Raw genomic sequence first — 24,356 nt, forward strand, 5'->3', positions numbered from 1 at the left:
TAATATAGCCTGTTTAGTAAATGTAATATAGTGTATTATAGCCTGTACAGCAAAGTATTATAGCTTGTATAGTAGATGTATTATAGCCTGTATAGTAGATGTATTATAGCCTGTATAGTAGATGTATAGTAGATGTATTCGAGTGTATTATAGCCCAGTGGTTCTCAAACTATGGTACGCGTACCACCCGATGCGCTATCAAGTGGTACACAGAGGAATTAGAAAAAAAAATCGTTCGATTAAAAACAATACTATCAAAATACTAGTTTGATTGGAAATACATTTACCATGAGATCATGTTCTCACTTGCTGTGTGTGTATGTGTATGCGTTTCTGTGTCTCTGTTCCAGTGCTACCACTTTGTACAGCTGACAACAGCTAACAATAAATAATATTATTTTTAAGAATAAATGTGCCTCCTGCATGAGATGTGCATAGCTGAATAGGGCCGCAGGCCTACGTATGTTGTTATATTTAATGACATCTACCATAAAGGTGGTAATTGGGGAGAAAAACATTATCTATGCTGGTACGCGGTATGAAAAGTTTGAGAACCACTGTTATAGCCTGTATAGTAGATGTATTATAATGTATTATAGCCTGTATAGTAAATGTTTTATAGTGTATTATAGCCTGTATTGTATACGTATTATAGCCTGTATAGTATATGTATTATAGTGTATTATAGCCTGTATAGTAAATGTATTATAGTGTATTATAGCCTGTTTAGTATATGTATTATAGTCTATAATAGCCTGTATAGTTAATGTATTATAGCCTGTTTAGTATCATAGCCTGTTTAGTATATGTATTATAGCCTGTATATTATACGTATTATAGCCTGTTTAGTATACGTATTCTAGTGTATTATAGCCTCTTTAGCATATGTATTATAGCCTGTATGTATTATTGCAGGAGAGACCCTGAGGAGGGAGAGAGGGACCCTGAGGGTACTTTAACCAGGTGACCCCTCAGGTCAGAGTGTAACCAGGTGACCCCTCAGGTCAGAGTGTTACCAGGTGACCCCTCAGGTCAGAGTGTTACCAGGTAACCTCTCAGGTCAGAGTGTTACCAGGTGCCCCCCCAGGTCAGTGGTTAACCTTTGACCCCTCTCCCCAGGTCAGATGTGTTGGTAGGGGCTCCAAGGGCTAACACCACGGAGGCCAGCACTGTGGTGGAGCGAGGGGCGGTGTACAGCTGTCCCTGGAGCTCTGCAGCCTGCGAGCAGCTCCACTTTGACAGCACAGGTACCACACCACCCTAAACACCCCACCTGACGCACCACACTACCCTAAACACCCCACCTGAAGCAGCACACCACCCTAAACACCTCACCTGAAGCATCACACCACCCTAAACACCCCCACCTGATGTACCACACCACCCTAAACACCCCCACCTGACCTACAACACCAACCTAAACACCCCCACCTGACCTACAACACCACCGTTAACACCCCAAGTTGAAGCACCACACCACTCTACTGCATTAAACACCCCAACCTGACGTACCACACCACCCTACTGCTTTAATAACCCCCACCTGTAGTTCACCTACACATCAGGTCCACCCATAGCAACAAAAGATTTGCCACAGCTACACCTACACTACACCACATACTTACTTCCCTGGAAGAAGGGTCAGTTGTTCCTAAAGTGAAGGGGTGTGAATCCTCTTGGCCTGTGAAGCCCAATTCAAACATAACGGATATGACAATTCCATGTTATTAATAGACCCTCGATTGAGTCTGACTAACTAACCGCATGGCTTTGAACAAACAGGAAGAGAGGAGGCAGGCGTTCAGCCAGCCTACATGTTCCAACACAGCATGGAATGTGAGGTTGTATGCTCAATGTGAAAGAAACTCTCTTTCACAAGAGTTGCTAATTATTTTAAGCTTCTGCTCCCCTTGTCTGTGATGGAAAAACACAGCAGGCATCACACAGCTGCCTCTTAACATAGCAGTGTTTGTGTGTGTGTGTGTGTGTGTGTGTGTGTGTGTGTGTGTGTGTGTAAGGTCTTGCAGGGCTCATTCTTCTATTTACCTTGTTTGGGCAGAACTCTGGCGTGTTCAAAGTGCTGCTGAAGTGAACCAACATTTTTTTTACATGCTGTGAGAGGGAAGGCTCAGGAACATACGGGCCTGTCCAAATAAGCATGTAGCCTGTAGAGGTGTTCAAGCCACATTTAGCCACAAGCTAGCACTATCTTTGCTAGTATAATGTTAACACTATTAGTACCATGCCACATGTTTGTGTGTGTGTGTGTGTGTGTGTGTGTGTGTGTGTGTGTGTGTGTGTGTGTCATGCCGCTGATATCTCTGACAGCTCTGATATCTGCTTCCTCTCTGAAAATACTCACACACCAACACAAAGGCTACGCATTACTACTGCACTCAACTGTATTTATCATATATAAGGCGTAGTTGTTATTTAGTAACATTCCGCTTGACATTAGTGCGCCGTAATAATGATGAACACGCTGTGCTTTTCCTCCTGATGCACACGAAACCATGGCCCGGAGCTCAACATGTAAGAGCAGATTCCAACAGACCGCATCCTCCTCCTGTTCACTTGTACTCCTGTCCTCTCTCAGTCCTGCTCCTCTCCTCTCTCATCCCTGCTCCTCTTTCACCCCTGCTCCTCTCTCACCCCTGCTCCTCTCCTCTCTCACCCCTGCTCCTCTCCTCTCTTACCCCTGCTCCTCTCTTCTCACTCCTGCTGCTCTCTCCCCCCTGCTGCTCTGCTCCTGGTGTGTGTGTACGGTGGAGACAGTCTGTCTCATTGTCTGTCTCATTGTCTGTCGTAATGTTGTGGTTCTGTGTTGGTATTCTGTGGTCATTTTGTCAGACACTACAGCCCAGTGTGCACACTCACGCCCATGTCTCTGACTCATTACTCTTTTTAACATTGGTCAAACAGAACAGCTATCTTGGTAGAAGGGTTAAAGATAAAGGGACTAACAAACTAGAAAAAATGGTGCCATGTGATGTTACTTCTAGATTTACTTCTAGAAAACCCGTTAATCTATTCTATCATTTCCACTTCCTTCCATGTGGTGATAATGTATTTTATGAATCCTAGAAATGGAAAACAGAAATGCTAGCCTGGGAACCAGACAAATCTGCTAGCTCATGATTCATCTCCCTAAATGTCTGGCCCCTCCAGTTCAGACAGATGTGCAGCAGACCTGGCCCGGGTTGGTCCAATTACAACCATTTATCTAATTGGGTCGGTTTGATACGATGACTCTACAGAGGAGCATTTCAAGGAACAAGATGGCTGCCGCTAATGTGCCACAAATTGTGTTGCTCTGATTAGTTGTAGGTCCAGTTGAGTCCAGATGGGTTTTGGTCTGCATCGTTGATAAGGCCCTCAACATGACAGAGGAACTGAGAGGTTCCAAACTGATATGCTGTAGGAAATGTTCTGGTGATGTCGGGCTAGGAAAATGCTGGTTTCATAGCGGAAGTTTGTGTGTGTGTGTCGATGGATAAGAAGTATCGATTTCCTGCTTGTCATGCTCTGTTCTTCCTGCTGTTACAGTATGGAATTCCATTAAGTCAATATTAAATGGCCAACTTCCGGTGACTCAATGAGAACAGTGGCTGTGTAGCTAGATACGTACTGTAGCGGGCCAGTGGGTGTGGGGTTTCCACGCCACCAAGTTGAATGATAAAACCACACAACACAGAGAGCAGGTCCAACTCAGGATGGTTTATTCACCTATTAAATCAAAACCACCAGGGTGGGGGAAACAGGGTAATCCCCAATCCGTAGTCCTCTCTGTAGCTTGCTAGCCCTAGCTCCGGCTTGGGGGTGGAGCCAGCAGGTTGCCAGACCTACCAGTCCCCTCACTCCTCCCTGGCGTCTGCCACAGTACGCTGAGAAATAACACAAAGAGGCCTCCGAAGATATTAAACAGAGGTTAGAGATAGTGGAAGAAATAGGAAGGATTTACAACCCGCATTGAAACGCTCGAGTGAAATGGAGGAGAGAATAAGCTCAACTGAAGACAGAGGAATGCGTCATGAGCGGGGCGCTCGGTACCACGGTAACAGTGTACTTGATGGAAAGATCGATAGAATACCAATGGAACGCAAACAGTCAAATCAAGAATACTGCATAACATGTTAGGAGAGCAGGGTTTGGTAGACTCTTGGAGAAACAGAAATCCAAAGGGCAGGGACTTTAGTTTTTTCTCAAATGTCCACGGGGCTATTCATGTATAGATATGTTCTGTGTCCCTAAAACAATGCATGTATCAATTAGTGGATTGCAAGATAGACTCAATAACAATCAGCGACCACACACCTATAATCCTTAACCTAAATTTAGGAATAGAAGAAAAAAAAAATACTGGAGAGCAAATATCTCTTTACTGAATGACCCTGCTGTAACTAAGGAAATTAGTTACTTTCCCTGGTAACTAGTTAATTTTATTTTATATCAAGTAATTCAGTTACTAACTCAGTTACTTTTTGGAACAATTAGTGAGTAACTATAACTAATTACTTTTTTAAAGTAACGTTCCCAACACTGGTACTAGGTAAGGTAAGGCTTCCTGACTGTTTCCCAACAACATAGTCTGTTTGAGACCTTATTAGGGCGCACTCACACTAGGCCATCTGTGTGAGTCCGTTTGAAACCTGTACCGTACTCAAGTACGATTGCTGTGCCGCTGGCCTGTGCTCACACTAGGCCAGGGGTTTTCAAATTGGGTGAAAGTGAGCCTCCCCTAGAGTAGGTAAGGACAGCCCCCCCCCCCCCCCCAAAAAAAAAAGAAATCCTGTCCGCCTGACCTAACCCACACAGGCCTCTGCAGTAAATGCCATCTTTTGTGTGTTCCAGGCAATGATGACTTTCAATAGCTGATCAAATGTAAATATTTTTTATATTGTATTTGAAGACATTTTATTTGCACAACTTTTTTAAAAGGTCATTCATAAATGATTCTTTGCAACAGCAAATAATTTCCAACTTCATGCAGGCCTAATTGAGGCTACTTTTAAAAACACTGAACATCAGTAGGCCTATCCACAAGTCAACAAAATACACAGACGGCGGAAATCGGTGCGGTGTGTCTGGGCCTTAAGCGCAGATTTGAAAGAGATGCACATTGTCTCGAAAAAAATCAACACAATGGACAGCTCTCGGATCAATGAACAACAACGGCATGCTATCAGATCGAACAGATTCACATATTTTCATCACATTTTTTTAACGATTTCAGCCACATAAAACCTCCGATTTAAACAACAAACAAAATGCGCCAAATTCACGTCATTTGCGCTACGAGCGGCAACAACCCAATGGCCCAACCAATTTATGCATTCAATTTCTTTAAATTTAATCGTCCATATCAGTGGGAACAATGAGGCCTCGCTTTTGATGCACAGAGGTGTTCGATGTGGGGCTGCACTGCAGAGAGAAATAAACGCAAGTCCTCCTCCACATGCCTTGATCTGTATTTGTTTTTAATCAGGGTCAGTGCGGAAAACCCACACTCACACAAGTAGGTGGAGGTGAAGGGAATTAGGACTTTCATAGCTTAAGTGGAGATCTGGGGGAACTCGCTCTCCAGAGACAACCAGAAACGCGTGATCGGCATTTCTCCCAGTCTCTGCTTCAAGTCCATATTCGAGCTGAGCTCGACCAGGGCCTCCTCATCCTGCAGGCTCAGTCCATCACGGGGTGTGGCGGGGAAAGAGAATGGATTTCTCACCCACCGATTTCCCATTGCATCCTCTCCAAAATACTCGTCCAAACTGGTCACGCAACCCATTCAAATGCGCAGTGATGACCGGTTGGACAGAGTTAAGAGGCACCGGGGGCAATCAGCCCCCGGTGAAATTCCTTGCGACGGCCACTGGCATTTGCCCGAATGCAAGCATCTCTCTCATTTGCCCAAATGCCAGCATTTGCCCAAATGCCAGAGGGGCAGTCCGTCACTGGCCTGTTGTGAGCTATTGCTTAATCATTACAACCAGGCCAGGAATTTCACCGGGGGCCACGAACGACGGCCATAGCCGTGGCCGTTGTTCGTGGCCGTCGTTGCCCTGCTATCTGGCTGTGACGCCCTTCTGAAAATCTTATGCCCATCGGCCACTGTGGCCTGTTTTGTTTTTTTCTTTCCCCCTGCCTCTTTGCCCTCTCCTGTCAAGTCCGCTCTTGGCACAGAATGTTAGTAAATGTCCTTGATTGGTCAACACAACAGTAACATTATCAACAAAGTGTTACCAATAAAAACAAAAGGATTAAAGAGCTCTTGCTGACAGGCTACCCGATCCGTACAGCACAGCGATCCCAAAGACGCCTTCGAAAAACGATCAACAAAAAGCTTTTTTCAGAATTAAATAACTTTTGAGTAGCTTAGCTCTTTTATTGACCAAGTAATGTGGTAGCGTCCACACAAGTAACATTTTCTCAAGCATTTCTGAAATTCCAGCGCAGTGGAGCTTTTTGCTGCACTCTGAAATAAAACTGCTTAGGATCAGTAAGTGACGCCTCCGCCAGTGTTGCCAGATTGGGCCAGTCTGGCAACACTGGCGATCCCCATGATGGCAGAGGGAGGGTTATCGTCATTTTGAAAGAATCGTAATTATAATGTGTCAAATTAGCTGCAAGCAACCATGACCGGGTCCTACTTAAGGATGGGGATCGAAACCCGGTTCTATCAAGGACCCAGTTCCACTTTTTTCAAAATTCGAAAATCATTAACGTTTGGGCTTATCGATACCACTATCGAGTCCCGTCGTTCATTTATTATTATTTTTGTCCCATAGGTCCTGTAACGTAATGTTGTGTCCCTCGAGTCGCGTCACGGCATTTAAATCAAATCAATCCAATCACTGCAGCGTGTCCACCAATGTTTTTGAATGGAATTGAAAGAAAACAGGTATTACAAGTAAAACAAGTGATGTCTGGCCGTTAACTTTGCTCGCGAGGATGGCTGAACGGGCGAAAAGGGCGAAAATCATTTATGTAAAGGGGGGAACACAACCTCAATGGCCAAGCACACATTGTGCATCAAATAAAGGCCAAATGCAGTACCTTCGACTGTCTCCGAGTTGAAAAGTCTCCTCCTTCTCCTGTCACACCACAGACGGGCCCGTCTTAACCATCCACTCAAGGTTGGCTCAGTCAAACGACTGTTAGGTTATCATGATGTGTTCAAATGTAACATAAAGAAACGGTAAATTGAGTTTTTGGTTAGAAACATGAGTAATAATGTATTACTCATGTTTCTGTAATACTAATACCGTTGTATAGTGCTCTAATCATTTTGGTATATATAACTAAAACTACTGATGTCAATATTTATTAAGAATTACATATTTAATTTAAAATACAATAATTTATTTCCTAAATATTTTCCTCATCACTAACAACGCGTTGTATTTCCACCAATTAATAGAAAAGTATCGATAAAGACTTGGATCGTTAAGGATAAATATTAAATATTAATGATCCCCATCCCTAGTCTTACTGTCTGACCATATGACTGTATGACCGAGAGTATAACCTTATGACCGACAGTATGACCGTATGACAGACCGTATGAACGTATGACCGACAGTATGACCGACAGTATGACCGTATGACTGACAGTATGACTGTAGGACAGACAGTTTGACCGTATGACCGACAGTATAACCGTAGACTGCCAAGGGCAGTTTAGAGTATAGTTTGGGAAATAGATGTCTTCCCTACGTGGAGGTATGGTGAGCTTGGTCGGTATGGTAATATGGCATTGGTATGCCTTAAAAACTAAACAATCACCAACCATGTTTCTAAAGCATACTGTGTCAAAATCCACTGAAACAGATGTTAGCGAAATGACGTGTGTACCGCTTTAAGGCCCAGCCTGCATTGTAGAGAGGCCGTGGTTGAGAAGGGAGAATTTCAAACAAATGTTTTGTTGTTGTTTTTCAGATATAGTCTTCAAATTTGGCATGGGTATACTATGGAATCACCTCTTAAAGATGAACTGAACTGAAATAATCAACATCGATAATGTGTTAGTTATGACCATTATAAAAAAAATGACACTAAAATAAATATTTAAAAAATCAACATATAGCTTTTTTTAGCAACAAAAGAAAACGCGTCTTTTAGTATTAGAGCGCAGATGACGTCACTGGCATGGTAGGACTAGGTCGTTGCTGCAGACACGCGAACGTCTTCTACACTCCACGGCGGAAAATAGTGATTTTAATATGGCTGGTTACGTGTTTAAGCCTGTGAGGGACATGCCCATAGGCGTCGATTACGCCAGGGACGCTGGGGACGCGTCCCCACCGGATTTCGTCAAGATTAATTTTGTACCCACCACTTGTAAATAAAAAAAATAATAATCTAGTTGAATTATTATGGATTATTACACGGGTCTTCTCAGTGCCGTGGAACACTCCATTCACTTGCATGGGCTCTTTACAACTTCCGGCCGTGAATTATATTTGATAATTCACTGTTGCTAAGTATAATTGACCGCTGTCAAGGAAAACAAAGGACTTTTTGCCTATAAGGACGTCTTTGGTATCACTCCTTAAGTAGTCTGGTAACTTTTCAACCCTAGCGTCTTTGGTTGCTAAGCGACGTCAACATCTTTGGCGGACTATTTCTCTGCTGATCAACACTACGAATGCTGGTAACAAATAAATTGAAAAAAAAGACACACCATGTGAAGTCATTTTTTCGTTTTGGCACGAATTCCACGAAAGTGGAATTCTTACGTCCACCATATTTGACCGCTGTCAAGGAAAGTGTTTTTTTTGCCTCTGATTCACGTCATCTGTATCCATGGGCGTCAGTTTGGTTTGAAATGTGCTGGGGATAGAGACGCATTCGGAAGTGCATTTTCAGAAGTGCTGGGTACATTGAGGATGCACTCTTTTTTTCTCTCTAGTGCCGGTAATGAAAGGTTCTGAAAGACGGCATACCCATGTAGCTAATTACGCTTTATGAAGAAAACGTTTCCAAAAAGCATCGGACATATGACCCACTATGTTCTGCTCCATGTATCCAATGTTGACAACGTGACATGACATGGCTAAGCTACAACATAAACAAGAGGAGCTAGGAAAGGAAATGAACTGCGTGTTTAAGTTCAGAAGGGCCAAACGTGTGCAGCACTAAAAAATTCGTCAAGATTGAAAAATAAAAATATATTTGTTGCACAGCAGTGTTTATTACACGGCTCTTCTCAATGCAGTGGAATGCTCAATGACTTTGGCGAACTATTTCTCTGCTGATCAACGCTACGAATGATAACAAATACATAGGAAAAAGACACACTGTGTGAAGTTATTTTTTCGATTTGGCAAGTAGCCATTACTAATAATACCAATACTCTTTGGCTGGGATGATGAGGCATCAGACAATCAAGTCATTTTAGCCTGAATACATAGGTAAAAAGCATCAGAGCAGGTTGCTAGTACCATGGACAGTATCAGAACGATAACCTGTTGAACTAAATGGATGTGGTAGGCTACATCACGGGATGCATCTGCAGACCACTGCCACATAAATAAAGGTAAGACGCAATATTTATTGCTTAAGATTTGCTGGTGCTGTGGCGAGGTCTTTTGTGTTTTTTGCACTCAATTGGTCGGCTGTTTTAACTTGCAATTGATAGTCGGTGGAGTCAGTCCCTTGTTGACACAAAGTGACTTTTGGTCATTCTTGCTTTGCTTGAATTCTGGAATAATTGTGGGGAGTAGTGCATGAGTTTTGGTCAGAATGACTGAGGAAGGCTAGTTTTGATGGAATGCGTGTTGTGAATTGAGAACAGCCAGCTCATGATGTGATACAGCGTTGTGCAACAAATATTTTTTTCTTTTTCAATCTTGACAACTTTTGAAGTGCTGTGTGTAGCCAAACGTTTGGCCCTTCTGAACTTAAACACAGTTAATTTCCTTTCCTAGCTCCTCTTGTTTATGTGTTTAGCTTAGCCATATCATGTCACGTTGTCAACATTGGATACATGGAGCAGAACATAGTGGGTCATATGTCCGATGCTTTTTGGGAACGTTTTCTTCATAAAATGTGCCAGACAGATTTTGTATACATTTTATTCCTTAGTAATTAGCTACATTGGTATGCCGTCTTTCAGAACCTTTCATTACCGGCACTAAAAAGAGAAAAAAGAGTGCATCCTCATTGTACCCAGCACTTCTGAAAATGCACTTCCGAATGTGTCTCTGTCCCCAGCACATTTCAAACCAAACTGACGCCCATGGACATGCCTGTAGTGTCTGACCGGTGGAGAGGGATCAATTTCAGGCTCCAGCTCCACCTTCGGATCGTGTGGGTGTGACTGGTGTGCATGTGGGTGCTGCCGGAGCATGGACACTGCCATTGAATCAGTCTGCTGGCGAGAGGTCCCGGTCAACCTTGACCATCTAATGGTGGGATTAGGTTGTTTAACCATGCATAGGGCATTTCGGAAGCTATGCGGCGAGAGAGAGGTTTTGGAAGTGGCCATGCTCTCTCTAAGGGACGTCCGAGCGGAGACACTGGAGCGCCCCATAAGTAGCAACCAAGTAACAAGGCGAAAACGATCTTTCCCCCTCCGTTTTCCTTTGATTTCCTTTGTTCAGGAATATCTCCGTAAAGACAGACTCATTGTGGAAACGCACGAGCTGTACAAACGCTGTAGTACCTACATATTCAAGGCGCTGGTTCTCCACAAAAAAAAGTGGAGCGCATCAAGCCTGCGCGTATCAAGCCTGCGCGCTGTATAAAAACATTCAAGTCGAGGAGGAGATAGTTGTTTAAACTTTTAGATTGAGTAGAAATACTTTTTAATGTATAGTTAGTAATTAAATTGACCAAGATACTGTATTTAAAGCTACAAAAATAATACAAAAAAAACCCTGTAACTTTCAATGCAACTCTAACGTTGCTTCAGGCGTCCATACGAATCCTAACACGAAACCGCATAAGATCATGGTTTATTATCTGCCTAATAACATGGTTATTAAAGACATGGTTTCACAAAAAAATCGGCTCCGGTTGGACGGGACCTGAAAGACATGTTAGATGCACTTTGGGAGATACACCCGCGGATGAGCATAGATGTGAGGCGGATTCACGAGGGTCACGTTTACTTTAGGTGGATGTTGGAGGTTTACTTTCTGGTGGATGTTGATGGATATTGCACAGATGGATATTGCACAGATACATCTTACTATGAAACTACTTCTTTGAGTTTTAACTCCCCCTGCATCAGCAATCGGCTAGTCGGCGAACATCAGGGTGAGTAGAAAGGGACATTTGTGGAACTTCTGTTTACAGACCCGCCGTGGTTTAATTGGCAGCTTGGAAACATAGATCTGTGATATCGTCTGAGTAATAGTTTATACCAGGGGTTTTCAAAGTATGAGAGAGTTAGCCCCCCCTCAAATTTCAGCTGAGCCGCCCCCCCCCCCCCCCCCCCCAAAAAAAAGTTCTAAATCCCTGTGTTTTGAAAGATCTTTTAATTATTTTACACATTTTAAACATCTCTGATCATATCTTAAACATCTCTGGTCATATTTTACACATTTTTAATATCTCTGATCACATTTTTGAAACATTTTAAAGATATTTTTGAAACATTCTCATTTTTAAACACATTTCTTAACACATTTTAATATCTTTATCTAAGCATGTTTTTGCTTGATTTTTAAATACATTTGAACAGCTACATCTGTAAACTGCCAGTTTAGCCTCCTTTTTAGCTCACCTCTACTTTAGTGGGAGCAATGAGTTTGCGTCTTTAGCTGTGTTCGAAATCGTTCCCTATCACGGATATAGTGCACTATATAGGGTGCTCGCCATTTTGTAGTGGTGTTCGAATTCTCAGTGGTAAATTTCATTTACTTTATAGTGTACTTAAAACAACCAAAATTTGAGTGAACATACGATGTTCCCTACATGATACTCCCGTATACTACAATGCAATGCGGTCGTGTTTTTCCGGAGAAGAATAAGCTGAATAGCCGCGAAAAAGTATACATTTAATGATGGAGTCTCCGGCTTTCGTTTAGAAATGTCAACAATTTATTTAGGATTTAACATAGAAAATGTTACATTCAAAATTAATTTTAAAAGAAACTTGATCAAGGAAATGTAACACTCAACATCAATACAACCTCCAGCTTTCCTCGTGAGTGCCCGGTTTGTTTACATGATGTCGGCGCATCTGTCTGCGTCACACAAATACCCGGTGCATTTACTGACGCAAATGACGTTTAGAAATGTTCAGCTTAGTGTCCGAATTCTGGTTTGTTCGCTCCCTATATAGTGCACTATATCATAAACACTATATAGGGAATAGTGAGTGAGTGAATAGGGAACTATTTCAAACACAGCTTTTGACTTTGCGTCTTCATCTTTGCGTTTTTTTCTGTTACTTTTTCTGGTTTATTTTTTCTCACATCGCGCCCCCCCTGAAGAACTCTGGCGCCCCCCAGGGGAGGCGCGGCTAACAGTTTGAAAACCACTGGTTTATACGCTTTATGGTCGGAGTGCTAGCTTGTAGAGGTGGATTCAATGATTCGTTTACGTGAACCAGTTCGCGTCAGTCAGTTCGCCAAGATGAGTCGTTCGCGAATCGTTCGTTCGTTCGTTCAGCCCAGTTTCCGGTTCAGTCCAGTTTCCGTTTCCGGTAGCGGTGAATCGCATCATGCAATGAACCCATTGCATGGTTCTCAGCTGAGTCAGTCAGACTCAGTGCTACCGGAAACTCGACTGAACTGGTTCAGTCAAGTTTCCGGTGAATCGAATGGCGAATCGAATCACTTTATCCTGAAAGTTGAGTCAATATCGTTAATTTTATATATTAAAAAAATACCCGAGATAAAGGAACAATGTGAAACCCTAACCCTAAAATGTAAACACCAGGCTACTTGACAAGAAAATGTAACGGACCACCTGAGGCTTTACTTCACCTCAGAGATAATGTGTTAGTTAATAATGATATGCCTTGCGGCATATCATGCGGCATCACCTGCGCATAGTGCTGCTGCGTAGGCCTACATGGACGTTCCAAGTATGTTTACTTCATGTATCGTTGAAGCTAACTAAGTAAAGCCTAGTTATAACTATAACCTGCTCCTGGTGCAGTGCAAGCAACAGTGTGTGCCGTGAGTCGCCTCGGTCCCTCGTCTTCCTGAACGAACTGTCTGCGAGTCGTGGGTCTGGGAGGAGTCAATTCTGAGTCACGAACGACGCGAACGAGACGACCGACGCGAACGAGACGACCGACGCGATCGACGCGACCGACGCGAACGACGCGAACGAGAGAGAAGAACCAGTTCGGATCGTTCGTTCTAACGATTCGTTCGTTCGAACGAATCAGTTCGCGACCGAACCACCTCTACTAGCTTGTGGAGATTGACATGACAGGGGCTATTAGAGGGTTAGTCAGTCTTAAGAGCAGGGTGAAATTGGTTTTATATTCGACATTTGTCTATTTTCCGGGGTTGTATCTGTAATAGCGTCACGAAAACCACACCAATTTCCTCCAGGATGGTATTATTTTGTACAGAAAACTAAGACTGACATTTAACAGGCTTGATCAACTCACCAAAATCAACGAGTCTGGCGAAAGATCAAAGAAACCACGTCGAATATACTTCCTAGTGCCATACGGCAGCGGAGTGCTTAGGGACCATCAAAAAAGTGCAACGTCTTTTTTTTTCAATTCTTAATAACTCACTGGAAATTCATCCTATGAACATCAAACCACTTCTGATGTGTTTAGGAACTCGTTTTGTAGTTCCCAAAACCCTTTGTTTTAAAGAAAAACCTTTAAAATAAATGTAAAGGCAAAAGTAGTCAGTGCGTATAAGGATTTTATTTTGTAATAGCTCACTTGTTTTTATAGATGTCATCACCAAACCAACTCTGATGTGTTCATGAACTCACTGTGGAGACCCCACAACCCTTAGTTTTTAAAGAAAAATCTTTTAATTATAAAAAAGACAAAAGTAGTCAGTGCATATATTGCATCCATATTTAAGGCTATATTTTTTTAAATAACTCACTGATTTTTATAGATGTCAACACCAAACCAACTCTGATGTGTTCGTGAACTCAGTGTGGAGTTCCCACAACCCTTTATTTTCAAGAAAAACCTTTTCAATTTTTTTAAAGGCAAAAGTAGTCAGTGTATATATTTCATCCATATTTAAGGCTTCTTTTTAATGGCTCACTTGTTTTTATAGATATCAACACCACACCACTTTTGATGTGTTCATGAACTCACTACAACCCTTTCCTACAACCCTTTGTTTTAAAGAAAAACCTTTCAATTTAAAAAAAAGACAAAAGTAGTCAGTGCATATATTGCATCCATATTTAAGACTTTTTTTAATAGCTCACTTGTTTTTATAGATATCAACACCAAACCAACTGATGTGTTCATGAACTCGATGTGGTGTTCCCACAACCCTTTGACTTAAAGAAAAACCTTTTCATTAAAATAAAAAGGTAAAAGTAGTCAGTACATATATTGTATCCATAATTAAGTTTTTTTTTAATAGCTCACTTGTTTTTATAGGTATCAACACCAAACCACGTCTGATGTGTTAATGAACTCATTGTGGAGTTCCCACAACCCTTTGTTTTAAAGAAAAACCTTTAAAATAAATGTAAAGGCAAAAGTAGTGAGTGCATGTATTGCATCCATATTTAAGGGTATTTTTTTTAAATTGCTCACTGTTTTTTATAGATATCAACCCGAAACCAACTCTGATGTGTTCATGAACTCACTGTGGAGTTCCCACATTCATTTATTTTCAAGAAAAGCTTTTTCAATTTTTTTAAAGGCAAAAGTAGTCAGTGCATATATTTCATCCATATTTACGGCTTTTTTTTTTAATAGCTCAATGGTTTTTATAGATATCAACACCAAACCAACTCTGATGTGTTCATGATCTCACTGTGGAGTTCCTACAACCCTTTGTTTTAAAGAAAAACCTTTTAATTAAAAAAAAAGACAAAAAGTGAGTGAGCTATTACAAAATAAAAGCCTTGAATATGAATTAGCCTAACTATATACAATGATTACGTATGCCTTTTAAAAAAAATTAAACGTTTTTCTAGAAAACAAAGGGTTTTTGAACTCACTGTGGAGTTCCCACAACCCTTTATTTTCAAGAAAAACCTTTTCAATTTTCTTAAAGGCAAAAGTATTCATCCATATTTAAGGCTTCTTTTTAATGGCTCACTTGTTTTTATAGATATCAACACCACACCACTTCTGATGTGTTCATGAACTCACTGTGGATTTCCCACAACCCTTTGTTTTAAAGAAAAACCTTTTAATTAAAAAAAAAAGACAAAAGTAGTCAATGCATATATTGCATCCATATTTAAGGCTATTCTTTTAAATAGCTCACTGGTTTCTATAGATATCAACATCAAACCAACTCGGATGTGTTCATGAACTCACTGTGGAGTTCCAACAACCCTTTGTTTTCTAGAAAAACGTTTAATTTTTTTTAAAAGGCATACGTAATCATTGTGTATAGTTAGGCTAATTTATATTCAAGGCTTTTATTTTGTAATAGCTCACTTGTTTTTATAGATGTCAACACCAAACCACACCTGATGTGTTCATGAACTCATTGTGGAGTTCCCACAACCCTTTGTTTTAAAGAAAAACCTTTAAATTATAAAAAAAAGGCTAAAGTAGTCGGTGCATATATTGCATCCATATTTAAGCCTTTTCTTTTAATAGCTCACTGTTTTTTATAGATATCAACACCAAACCACTTCTGATGTGTTCATGAACTCACTGTCGATTTCCCACAATCATTTATTTTCAAGAAAAACCTTTTCAATTTTTTTTAAAGACAAAAGTAGTCGGTGCATATATTGCATCCATATTTAAGCCTTTTCTTTTAATAGCTCACTGTTTTTTATAGATATCAACACCAAACCACTTCTGTTGTGTTCATGAACTCACTGTGGAGTTCCCACAACCCTTTATTTTCAAGAAAACCCTTTTCAATTTTCTTAAAGGCAAAAATATTCATCCATATTTAAGGCTTCTTTTTAATGGCTCACTTGTTTTTATAGATATCAACACCACACCACTTCTGATGTGTTCATGAACTCACTGTGGATTTCCCACAACCCTTTGTTTTAAAGAAAAACCTTTAAAAAAAAATGTAAAGGCAAAAGTAGTGAGTGCATATATTGCATCCATATTTAAGGCTATTCTTTTAAATAGCTCACTGGTTTCTATAGATATCAACACCAAACCACTTCTGTTGTGTTCATGAACTCACTGTGGAGTTCCCACAACCCTTTATTTTCAAGAAAAACCTTTTCAATTTTCTTAAAGGCAAAAGTATTCATCCATATTTAAGGCTTCTTTTTAATGGCTCACTTGTTTTTATAGATATCAACACCACACCACTTCTGATGTGTTCATGAACTCACTGTGGATTTCCCACAACCCTTTGTTTTAAAGAAAAACCTTTAAAAAAAAATGTAAAGGCAAAAGTAGTGAGTGCATATATTGCATACATATTTAAGGCTATTCTTTTAAATAGCTCACTGGTTTCTATAGATATCAACACCAAACCAACTCTGATGTGTTCATGAACTCACTGTGGAGTTTGTACAACCCTTTGTTTTAAAGAAAAACCTTTTAATTTAAAAAAAAAAGACAAAAGTAGTCAATGCATATATTGCATCCATATTTAAGGCATTTTTTTAATAACTCACTTGTTTTTATAGATATCAACATCAAACCAACTCTGATGTGTTCATGAACTCACTGTGGAGTTCCAACAACCCTTTGTTTTCTAGAAAAACATTTAATTTTTTTTAAAAGGCATACGTTATCATTGTGTATAGTTAGGCTTATTCATATTCAAGGCTTTTATTTTGTAATAGCTCACTGTTTTTTATAGGTATCAACACCAAACCACGTCTGATGTGTTTATGAACTCATTGTGGAGTTCCCACAACTTTTTCCCATTAAAAAAAAGGAAAAAGTAGTCGGTGCATACATTGCATCCATATTTAAGGCTTTTCTTTTTAATAGCTCACTTGTTTTTATAGATATGAACACCACACTACGTCTGATGTCAATGAGTTCCTGAACACATCAGAAGTGGTTTGGTGTTGATGTCTATAAAAACAGGTGAGCTATTACAAATTAAAAGCCTTGAATATAAATTAGCCTAACTATACACAATGATTACGTATGCCTTTTAAAAAAAATTAAAAGGTTTTTCTTTAAAAACAAACGGTTGTGGGAACTCCACAATGAGTTCTTGAACACATCGAAAGTGGTTTGGTGCTGATATCTATAAAAACCAGTGAGCTATTTAAAAGAATAGCCTTAAATATGGATGCAATATATGCACTGACTACTTTTGCCTTTTTATTTTAATGAAAAGGTTTTTCTTTAAGACAAAGGGTTGTGGGAACACCACACCGAGTTCATGAACACATCAGAGTTGGTTTGGTGTTGATATCTATAAAAACAAGTGAGCTATTAAAAAGAAAGCCTTAAATATGGATGTAATACATGCACTGACTACTTTAGCCGTTTTTAAAAACAATTAAAAGGTTTTTCTTTAAAACAAAGGGTAGTGGGAACTACAAAACGAGTTCATAAACATATCAGAAGGGGTTTGATGTTGATAGGATGAATTTCCAGTGAGTTATTAAGAATTGAAAAAAGACGTTGCACTTTTTTGACGGTCTCTAAGCACTCCGCTGCTGTATGGCAGTAGGAAGTATATTTTGCGCGGTTCCTTTGATTTTTCGCCAGACTCGCTGATTATGGTGAGTTGATCAAGCCTATGAAAACAACATAGTTTTCTTTGCAAAATAATACCATCCTGGAGGAAATTGGTGCGGTTTTCGTGACGCTATTACAGTTACAACCCCAGAAAATAGACAAATGTCGAATATAAAACCAATTTCACCGCGCCGTTTTAAGGCTGCCAGCCATGTATCAAGGGCTGGTGTCCTATTCAAAGGTAGCCTGTGGAAATGTATGATTACCCCAGCTGCCTTGGCCCTATATAATTCATTACTGCAGCCAGGGGCAATGCAACAAGATGATCCTCCTGTAGACCTGGTTGTTTGCTTTTCCGTAGCCATTTCAGCGAGCCTCAGAGCCTGACTCATTACCTGCTATGGCTGCTAGAGCCACAGAGTAGAAGTAGGTTACCATGCCAGTGACGTAGCTGATTGTTGAAATCCAACATGGCGGCGCCCTGTAACACTTTCACCGTACAATTTAATCCCTTTTATTAAGTTCAGCCATTTTTAGTTATTGTACCAATGAGAAGGCAGACAATACATCTGTTATATCAACTAAACTTCAAATTTCAGTTCAGTTCGTCTTTAATAGCCATATTCAGCTGAGCCAACGTGTGTTGAATGCAGTGTTAGAGCTGTTTAAATGTGTTGTAGAGGTGTATACATATGCATGTATTTCACTTTAAAATGTATATCTCTGCCGTCTTTAGCCTTATTGCTATGAATTTCACATCAGATAGTCCCATAGTCACCTAGTACATGTGTGCCGAGGCTGCAACTTTTACCCCTTTGGCACCAAAGCAGTTAATGTGTGGGTGTTTGATCAAGTTGTGGTCACTGCACTATATCCAAATGGTCTGACTTGGTCAGATGGTCTGATTTGAAAGTTGGTCATCATGACGTATGGTGCATGTATAACAAGTTTCATGCATATTGCACCTTCCTAGTGGTAATGGCAGCCTGTTTAAATGCTGAACTTCCAGGTCTTGTTATAGCGCCACCTATGTGTAATTCTTGCCCATCTTTTGATTCCATTACTTGTTTTACGAGTTCTACGAGCCTGCCAATCTTTATAACTTTTGGAGCCAAAAAGTCAGGGAAATTATAATAATAATACTAACAAATACAATAAGGTTCTTACGGATTTCATAGGACCCCTAATAATAATAACGATGACAATAGGGTTCCTACGGATTTCGTAGGACCCCTAATAATAATACTAATGAAAACAATAGGGTTCCTACGGATTTCGTAGGACCCCTAATAATAATAATAATACTAACGATTACAATAGGGTTCCTACGGATTTCGTAGGACCCCTAATAATAACAATAATACTAACGATTACAATAGGGTTCCTACGGATTTCGTAGGACCCCTAATAATAATACTAATGAAAACAATAGGGTTCCTACGGATTTCGTAGGACCCCTAATAATACTAACGAAAACAATAGGGTTCCTACGGATTTCCTAGGACCCCTAATAATAATACTAACGATTACGATAGGGATCCTACGGATTTCGTAGGACCCCTAATAATACTAATGAAAACAATAGGGTTCCTACGGATTTCCTAGGACCCCTAATAATAATACTAACGATTACGATAGGGATCCTACGAATTTCGTAGGACCCCTAATAATACTAACGAAAACAATAGGGTTCCTACGGATTTCCTAGGACCCCTAATAATAATACTAACGATTACGATAGGGATCCTACGGATTTCGTAGGACCCCTTATAATACTAACAATTACAATAGGGTTCCTTCGTAGGACCCCTTATAATACTAACGATTACGATAGGGTTCCTACGGATTTCGTAGGACCCCTAATAATAATACTAATGAAAACAATAGGGTTCCTACGGATTTCGTAGGACCCCTAATAATACTAACGAAAACAATAGGGTTCCTACGGATTTCCTCGGACCCCTAATAATAATACTAACGATTACGATAGGGATCCTACGGATTTCGTAGGACCCCTAATAATACTAATGAAAACAATAGGGTTCCTACGGATTTCCTAGGACCCCTAATAATAATACTAACGATTACGATAGGGATCCTACGAATTTCGTAGGACCCCTAATAATACTAACGAAAACAATAGGGTTCCTACGGATTTCCTAGGACCCCTAATAATAATACTAACGATTACGATAGGGATCCTACGGATTTCGTAGGACCCCTTATAATACTAACAATTACAATAGGGTTCCTTAGTAGGACCCCTTATAATACTAACGATTACGATAGGGTTCCTACGGATTTCGTAGGACCCCTAATAATAATACTAACGATTACAATAGGGTTTCTATGGATTTCGTAGGACTCCTTATTAAAAAAATTATATTACCTATGGCAAATATAATAATCTTATAGACAATAATACAGTTTTAACATTTAAAAAATTCAACAAATTCACTCAACTTTATTTCCTTTTGAAAATGAAGTGGAGAATTATGAGAAGGGGTCTTCAAGATGCAGATAAAAACAAAAGCAAAACAATTAACAATTTCTCTAGAAGTGTTACACTGTTCAAAAAAGGCATAAATGCTTTTAGAAATGGATTTCTCTATTTAAGTGAAATCAAAATCATGTTTTTTAACTTATGGCCTTGATGCCCTTGCATGTGGCCTTTGTGCCCTCAAACAAATTGCTACGCTGCAGGCAAACTGGCCTTGCCCCTAAAATCATGAAATTCCTGGCCTGATTACAACCCAGTAATGAATGTAAACCCATGCATTTTATCAGCAGCGTTTCTCTGACTTTTCCGTGCTACACAGAACGACCTGACGTAAATTTTGTTGTTTTTGTCGTAACCCGAACCGCGCGTCCTAGTGCCGCCGAGGCATGACCCACTAATATGTGAGAGGTTATTATCAGGCTCGGTGTGTATTGACTATTTCTGTTGTTGAGTGCAATGATCATGGCAAGCTGCATATTTAAAGGAATAAGGAATAGGGAACCTGATTAATAGCTGTGCAATTTCTAAAGATGGAAAGAGGAATCTATCTGAATAATCTAAATTATCAACCACATTATTGACTGTGTGAGAAGATGGACGAGTCCAGTATGCTCTTGAATTGTGTGTGTGTGGGTGTGTGGGGCTGCAGCCCTACAGAAAAGGCTCACACATCATCTTCAAATGCTCCATTGAACCGCATTGGAAACACAGGGTGTTTGCTCGAAATGTATCTTAATTCGTTGAGAAGAGATAGAAACTTGGCCATTAGACCTTCAACCAGGATGCATCTTGGGATTGCTCAGTGAAAATTGTGACTTTCTGGAAAAAGCCAGACCCTAACCATAACAGGGCGGTAGGACCTTCTTATCTCCTAAACTGTCTTTTACACCACATTCTGATCCACTAGGTCTTGCAGGCAACACTTAAACATGCGTATTCATGTTGGAGTTTCATCTCAGTAAATGGGCATAAAACAGCGGATAGTTTAAAGTTCTCCATTTTTTAGAGGGATGAAGATGGAAATTGGTGCCTTAAGGTGTGTAGCCACAGCCGGTCTGTGGACAAGTTTTTCAAGTCTGGTGTCACAAGTATAACGGCACCACGCCACTTATGAGATAAAAAAAGGTTCATGTGCATTTCTGTCATAACTCTTTGTCATTATGAAATAGAGTCCTGATCCTCAGATATACATGTCAAAATCTTGCAAGTGAGCCGCTGGCTGAGGTGCAATGAGACTGATCATTTGCTGAGGCTGTGTGAGTCATTTCTTGTAGGGCTGGAGCGCCCAAATTAATAATTGTATGCGTTCTTTGAGACCCTCTTTGATATAAAAAACTTGTTACTGTCCTTGACTCAGAAGACAACTATTGCATCACTTAATTTAGGGCTTTGACCGATTTGAAGTATATTTGAATGCCCTCTTTCATATATATGACACCATCACCAATGGGGCGTGGCAAAAATTCTCAATATCCATATGTGGATGGGGTGCTTGTGGACAGTAGGGGTACACTAGACATAAATAGGTAGCTTGCAATGAGTATTTCAATCAACAGAAATAGTCAATGCACACTGAGGATGAGGAATGACCTCTCACAAAAGAGCAATAGAGCTTAATATTGACCGCCCCCTTTTTGAAAAGCTTTGGTTCTAACAGTAAATTTCCCATTCATTTACACTGTTTACTTTTCATAAAATCGTTATATAAAGAGTTTTAAGTCTGGAACCTAGCCAATCGTTCGTCATGGTAGGCGTGACCATAAAATGTTTGATTCGGGGCAGAAAAGGCAAAGGTACAAGACTGTACATTATTTTTGTGAACGAGTGGAGTAACTCCTTATCCCGTAAACTATTGCAGACCTTTTCGCAATGGTTCCAACCCAATAGTTTTAGCGCGTTTCTTGCATCTTATTACCTTTGTTATTATTATATTGTTTATTTTGTTAATACAAGTTGTGTCATGTATTCGGTGTGTGTGTGTGTGTGTGTGTGTGTGTGTGTGTATATATAGTGTTTAATATAGTGTATAGCGTTATCATGTCATCGACATGGTACGTTTCTTCGTTGCTTATTGCAATCACCGCTTAATAACTTAATAACTTGTTTTTGAATTCAGTCTCGTATTCCAGTTACTCATTCATTATTCATTCAACATTATGGATTCCTAGCATTTACACTACCAAAATTACTAAAAAGCACTGCTAGTCTTATATCATATATTTGTGCTTTTATTTTTTATCATATATTATATATCAACATATATTTCAAAAAGTAGAGCTCATCCTCTACAGCTTTTACAACAACGCTCTAACTTTCCATTAATCTATAACCTAGTGGCTAGGGTAAGCGTTCGAGTTCAGTAGCAGTTGCAGTCATCCACGGCTTGACTTTTGCGTGTGAGGGTAAATGTTTCCTGGTAATGGTGAGCTCCACCAATCAAAGACGTTGTGTCACACTTCAGGATTATGGGTAGTGTAGTGGTTTCAAAGACATTGTGAATAAAACGTGTTTTTCTAAAACCTAGATGTTCACGTCTTTAACTTGTGGCTTCTGCAGGAGCTTATACCATTGTTTCACGATATAACGGTGCGTGGTAAGTATACTTTGGGTGGTTACAACATTATGGCTTTTGCTGAAAACCTCTATGGTGAAAATGAATGGGAATTTTACTTCTGGAACCACACTGTTGCGCTCCATTTATGAATTGTTTCAAATAACCCTGCCCCGTTAAATCAATGAGCTTCGTGTTTTGCTTTCACAAGTAGGTTATTGGCCGTCTAGAATTTCATGATTTTAGGGACAAGGCTACTTCACCTGCAGCGGGGCAATTTTTTGAGGGCACAAAAGCCACATGCCAGAGAATCAAGGCCATAAGTTAGAAAACATGATTGACAAATCCATTTCTAAAAGCATTAATTACCTTTTTTCTTTTTTTTAACCTTTATTTAACCAGCAGAAGTCTCATTGAGATTAAAAAGCTTTTTTACAAGAGAGTCCTTGCCAGCACATCATCATCAAAGCATGTACAGAAGAGCCCGCTTCAACATCATTAAGAAGGGATTTAAATCCCTTCTAAATGAGAAACAGTCCCTAACCCTCACCCTCAGGGACTTAAATCTGATTTTAAAACTTAAGGAGAAACCAGCTCCTTAAGTTTCAGTTAATTCTGCAGCTGGTTCCATGAGAAGGGAGCAGCATAACTAATGCCCTTTTCCCCAGTTCAGTACAGACTTTAGGTACAGTTAGTAAGAACAAGTCCTCAGAGCGGAGCTGATAAGTTCCTGTGCTTTTTCGAATTACATACTTCTGCAGGTATGAAGAACACAGAGGATAGTCTTATAAATAAGGATATGCCAATGATGGAGTCTGCGGTGGACAGGGCAAACCATCCACCTCGAGCCTAGGGTTGCGTGAGGGTTTTAAAATGAGTGACAAATTTAAGTGCTCCGTGGTAGACCGTGTCCAAAGACTGTAGGCATTTTGAAGATGCATTCATGTATAAAACATCACCATATTCCAACACAGACATACATGTTGCAGCAACAAGTCTTTTTTGGCTTCAAAAGAAAAACAAGATCTGTTTCTAAAGTAAAAACCAAATTGTATCTTTTGTTTTTGTTGCTGGATATGAGGTTTAAAAGAGAGAGAATCATCAATTATAATTCCCAGATATTTATATTGGTGCCTGTAATAAGGCTTAAGCGCCAGTCTTCCTGCATCCACTTCGTTATAAAACTGGTGCTGGTACCTGAAAGGTGGACACACAGGGCACAGGACACTTTCTTGGCATTCTTTTTAAAACGGAAAAAAAGTTGAGAGTGAATTAGTTGAATCTTGTTAAATGTTAAAACTGTATTAGTGTCTGTAAGATTAGAATTTGCCATAAGTAATATATATATTTTTAATTACACATTATTTTTAAGATTATTTCAAAAGGACAATAATCCTCTCTCTGCCGTCAGAGACGTCGCAGGCATCAGCCTAAGGATTGTGAGGTGATGTCACCGTCATGGGGGTGGACAGTGTTGCCAGATTAGGTGGGAAATCTGGCCAATTTGCTGATCCTTAGCAGTTTTATTTTTAGACTGCAACAAAGAGCTCTGC

General features: G+C 40.0%; 1 protein-coding gene across 1 annotated transcript in view; it reads left to right on the forward strand.

The window, feature by feature from the left end:
* Positions 1-24,356, forward strand: part of itgav (integrin, alpha V) — a 67,471-nt gene that overhangs the window by 884 nt on the left and 42,231 nt on the right. The window contains exon 2 of the mRNA XM_079733653.1: positions 1,120-1,247. Within this exon, the coding sequence (XP_079589779.1) occupies positions 1,120-1,247 (128 nt within the window). The remainder of the gene's footprint in view (positions 1-1,119; positions 1,248-24,356) is intronic.

This window comes from Pollachius pollachius, assembly GCF_949987615.1.
Source record: "Pollachius pollachius genome assembly, chromosome: 3".
NCBI classification, from domain to species: domain Eukaryota; kingdom Metazoa; phylum Chordata; class Actinopteri; order Gadiformes; family Gadidae; genus Pollachius; species Pollachius pollachius.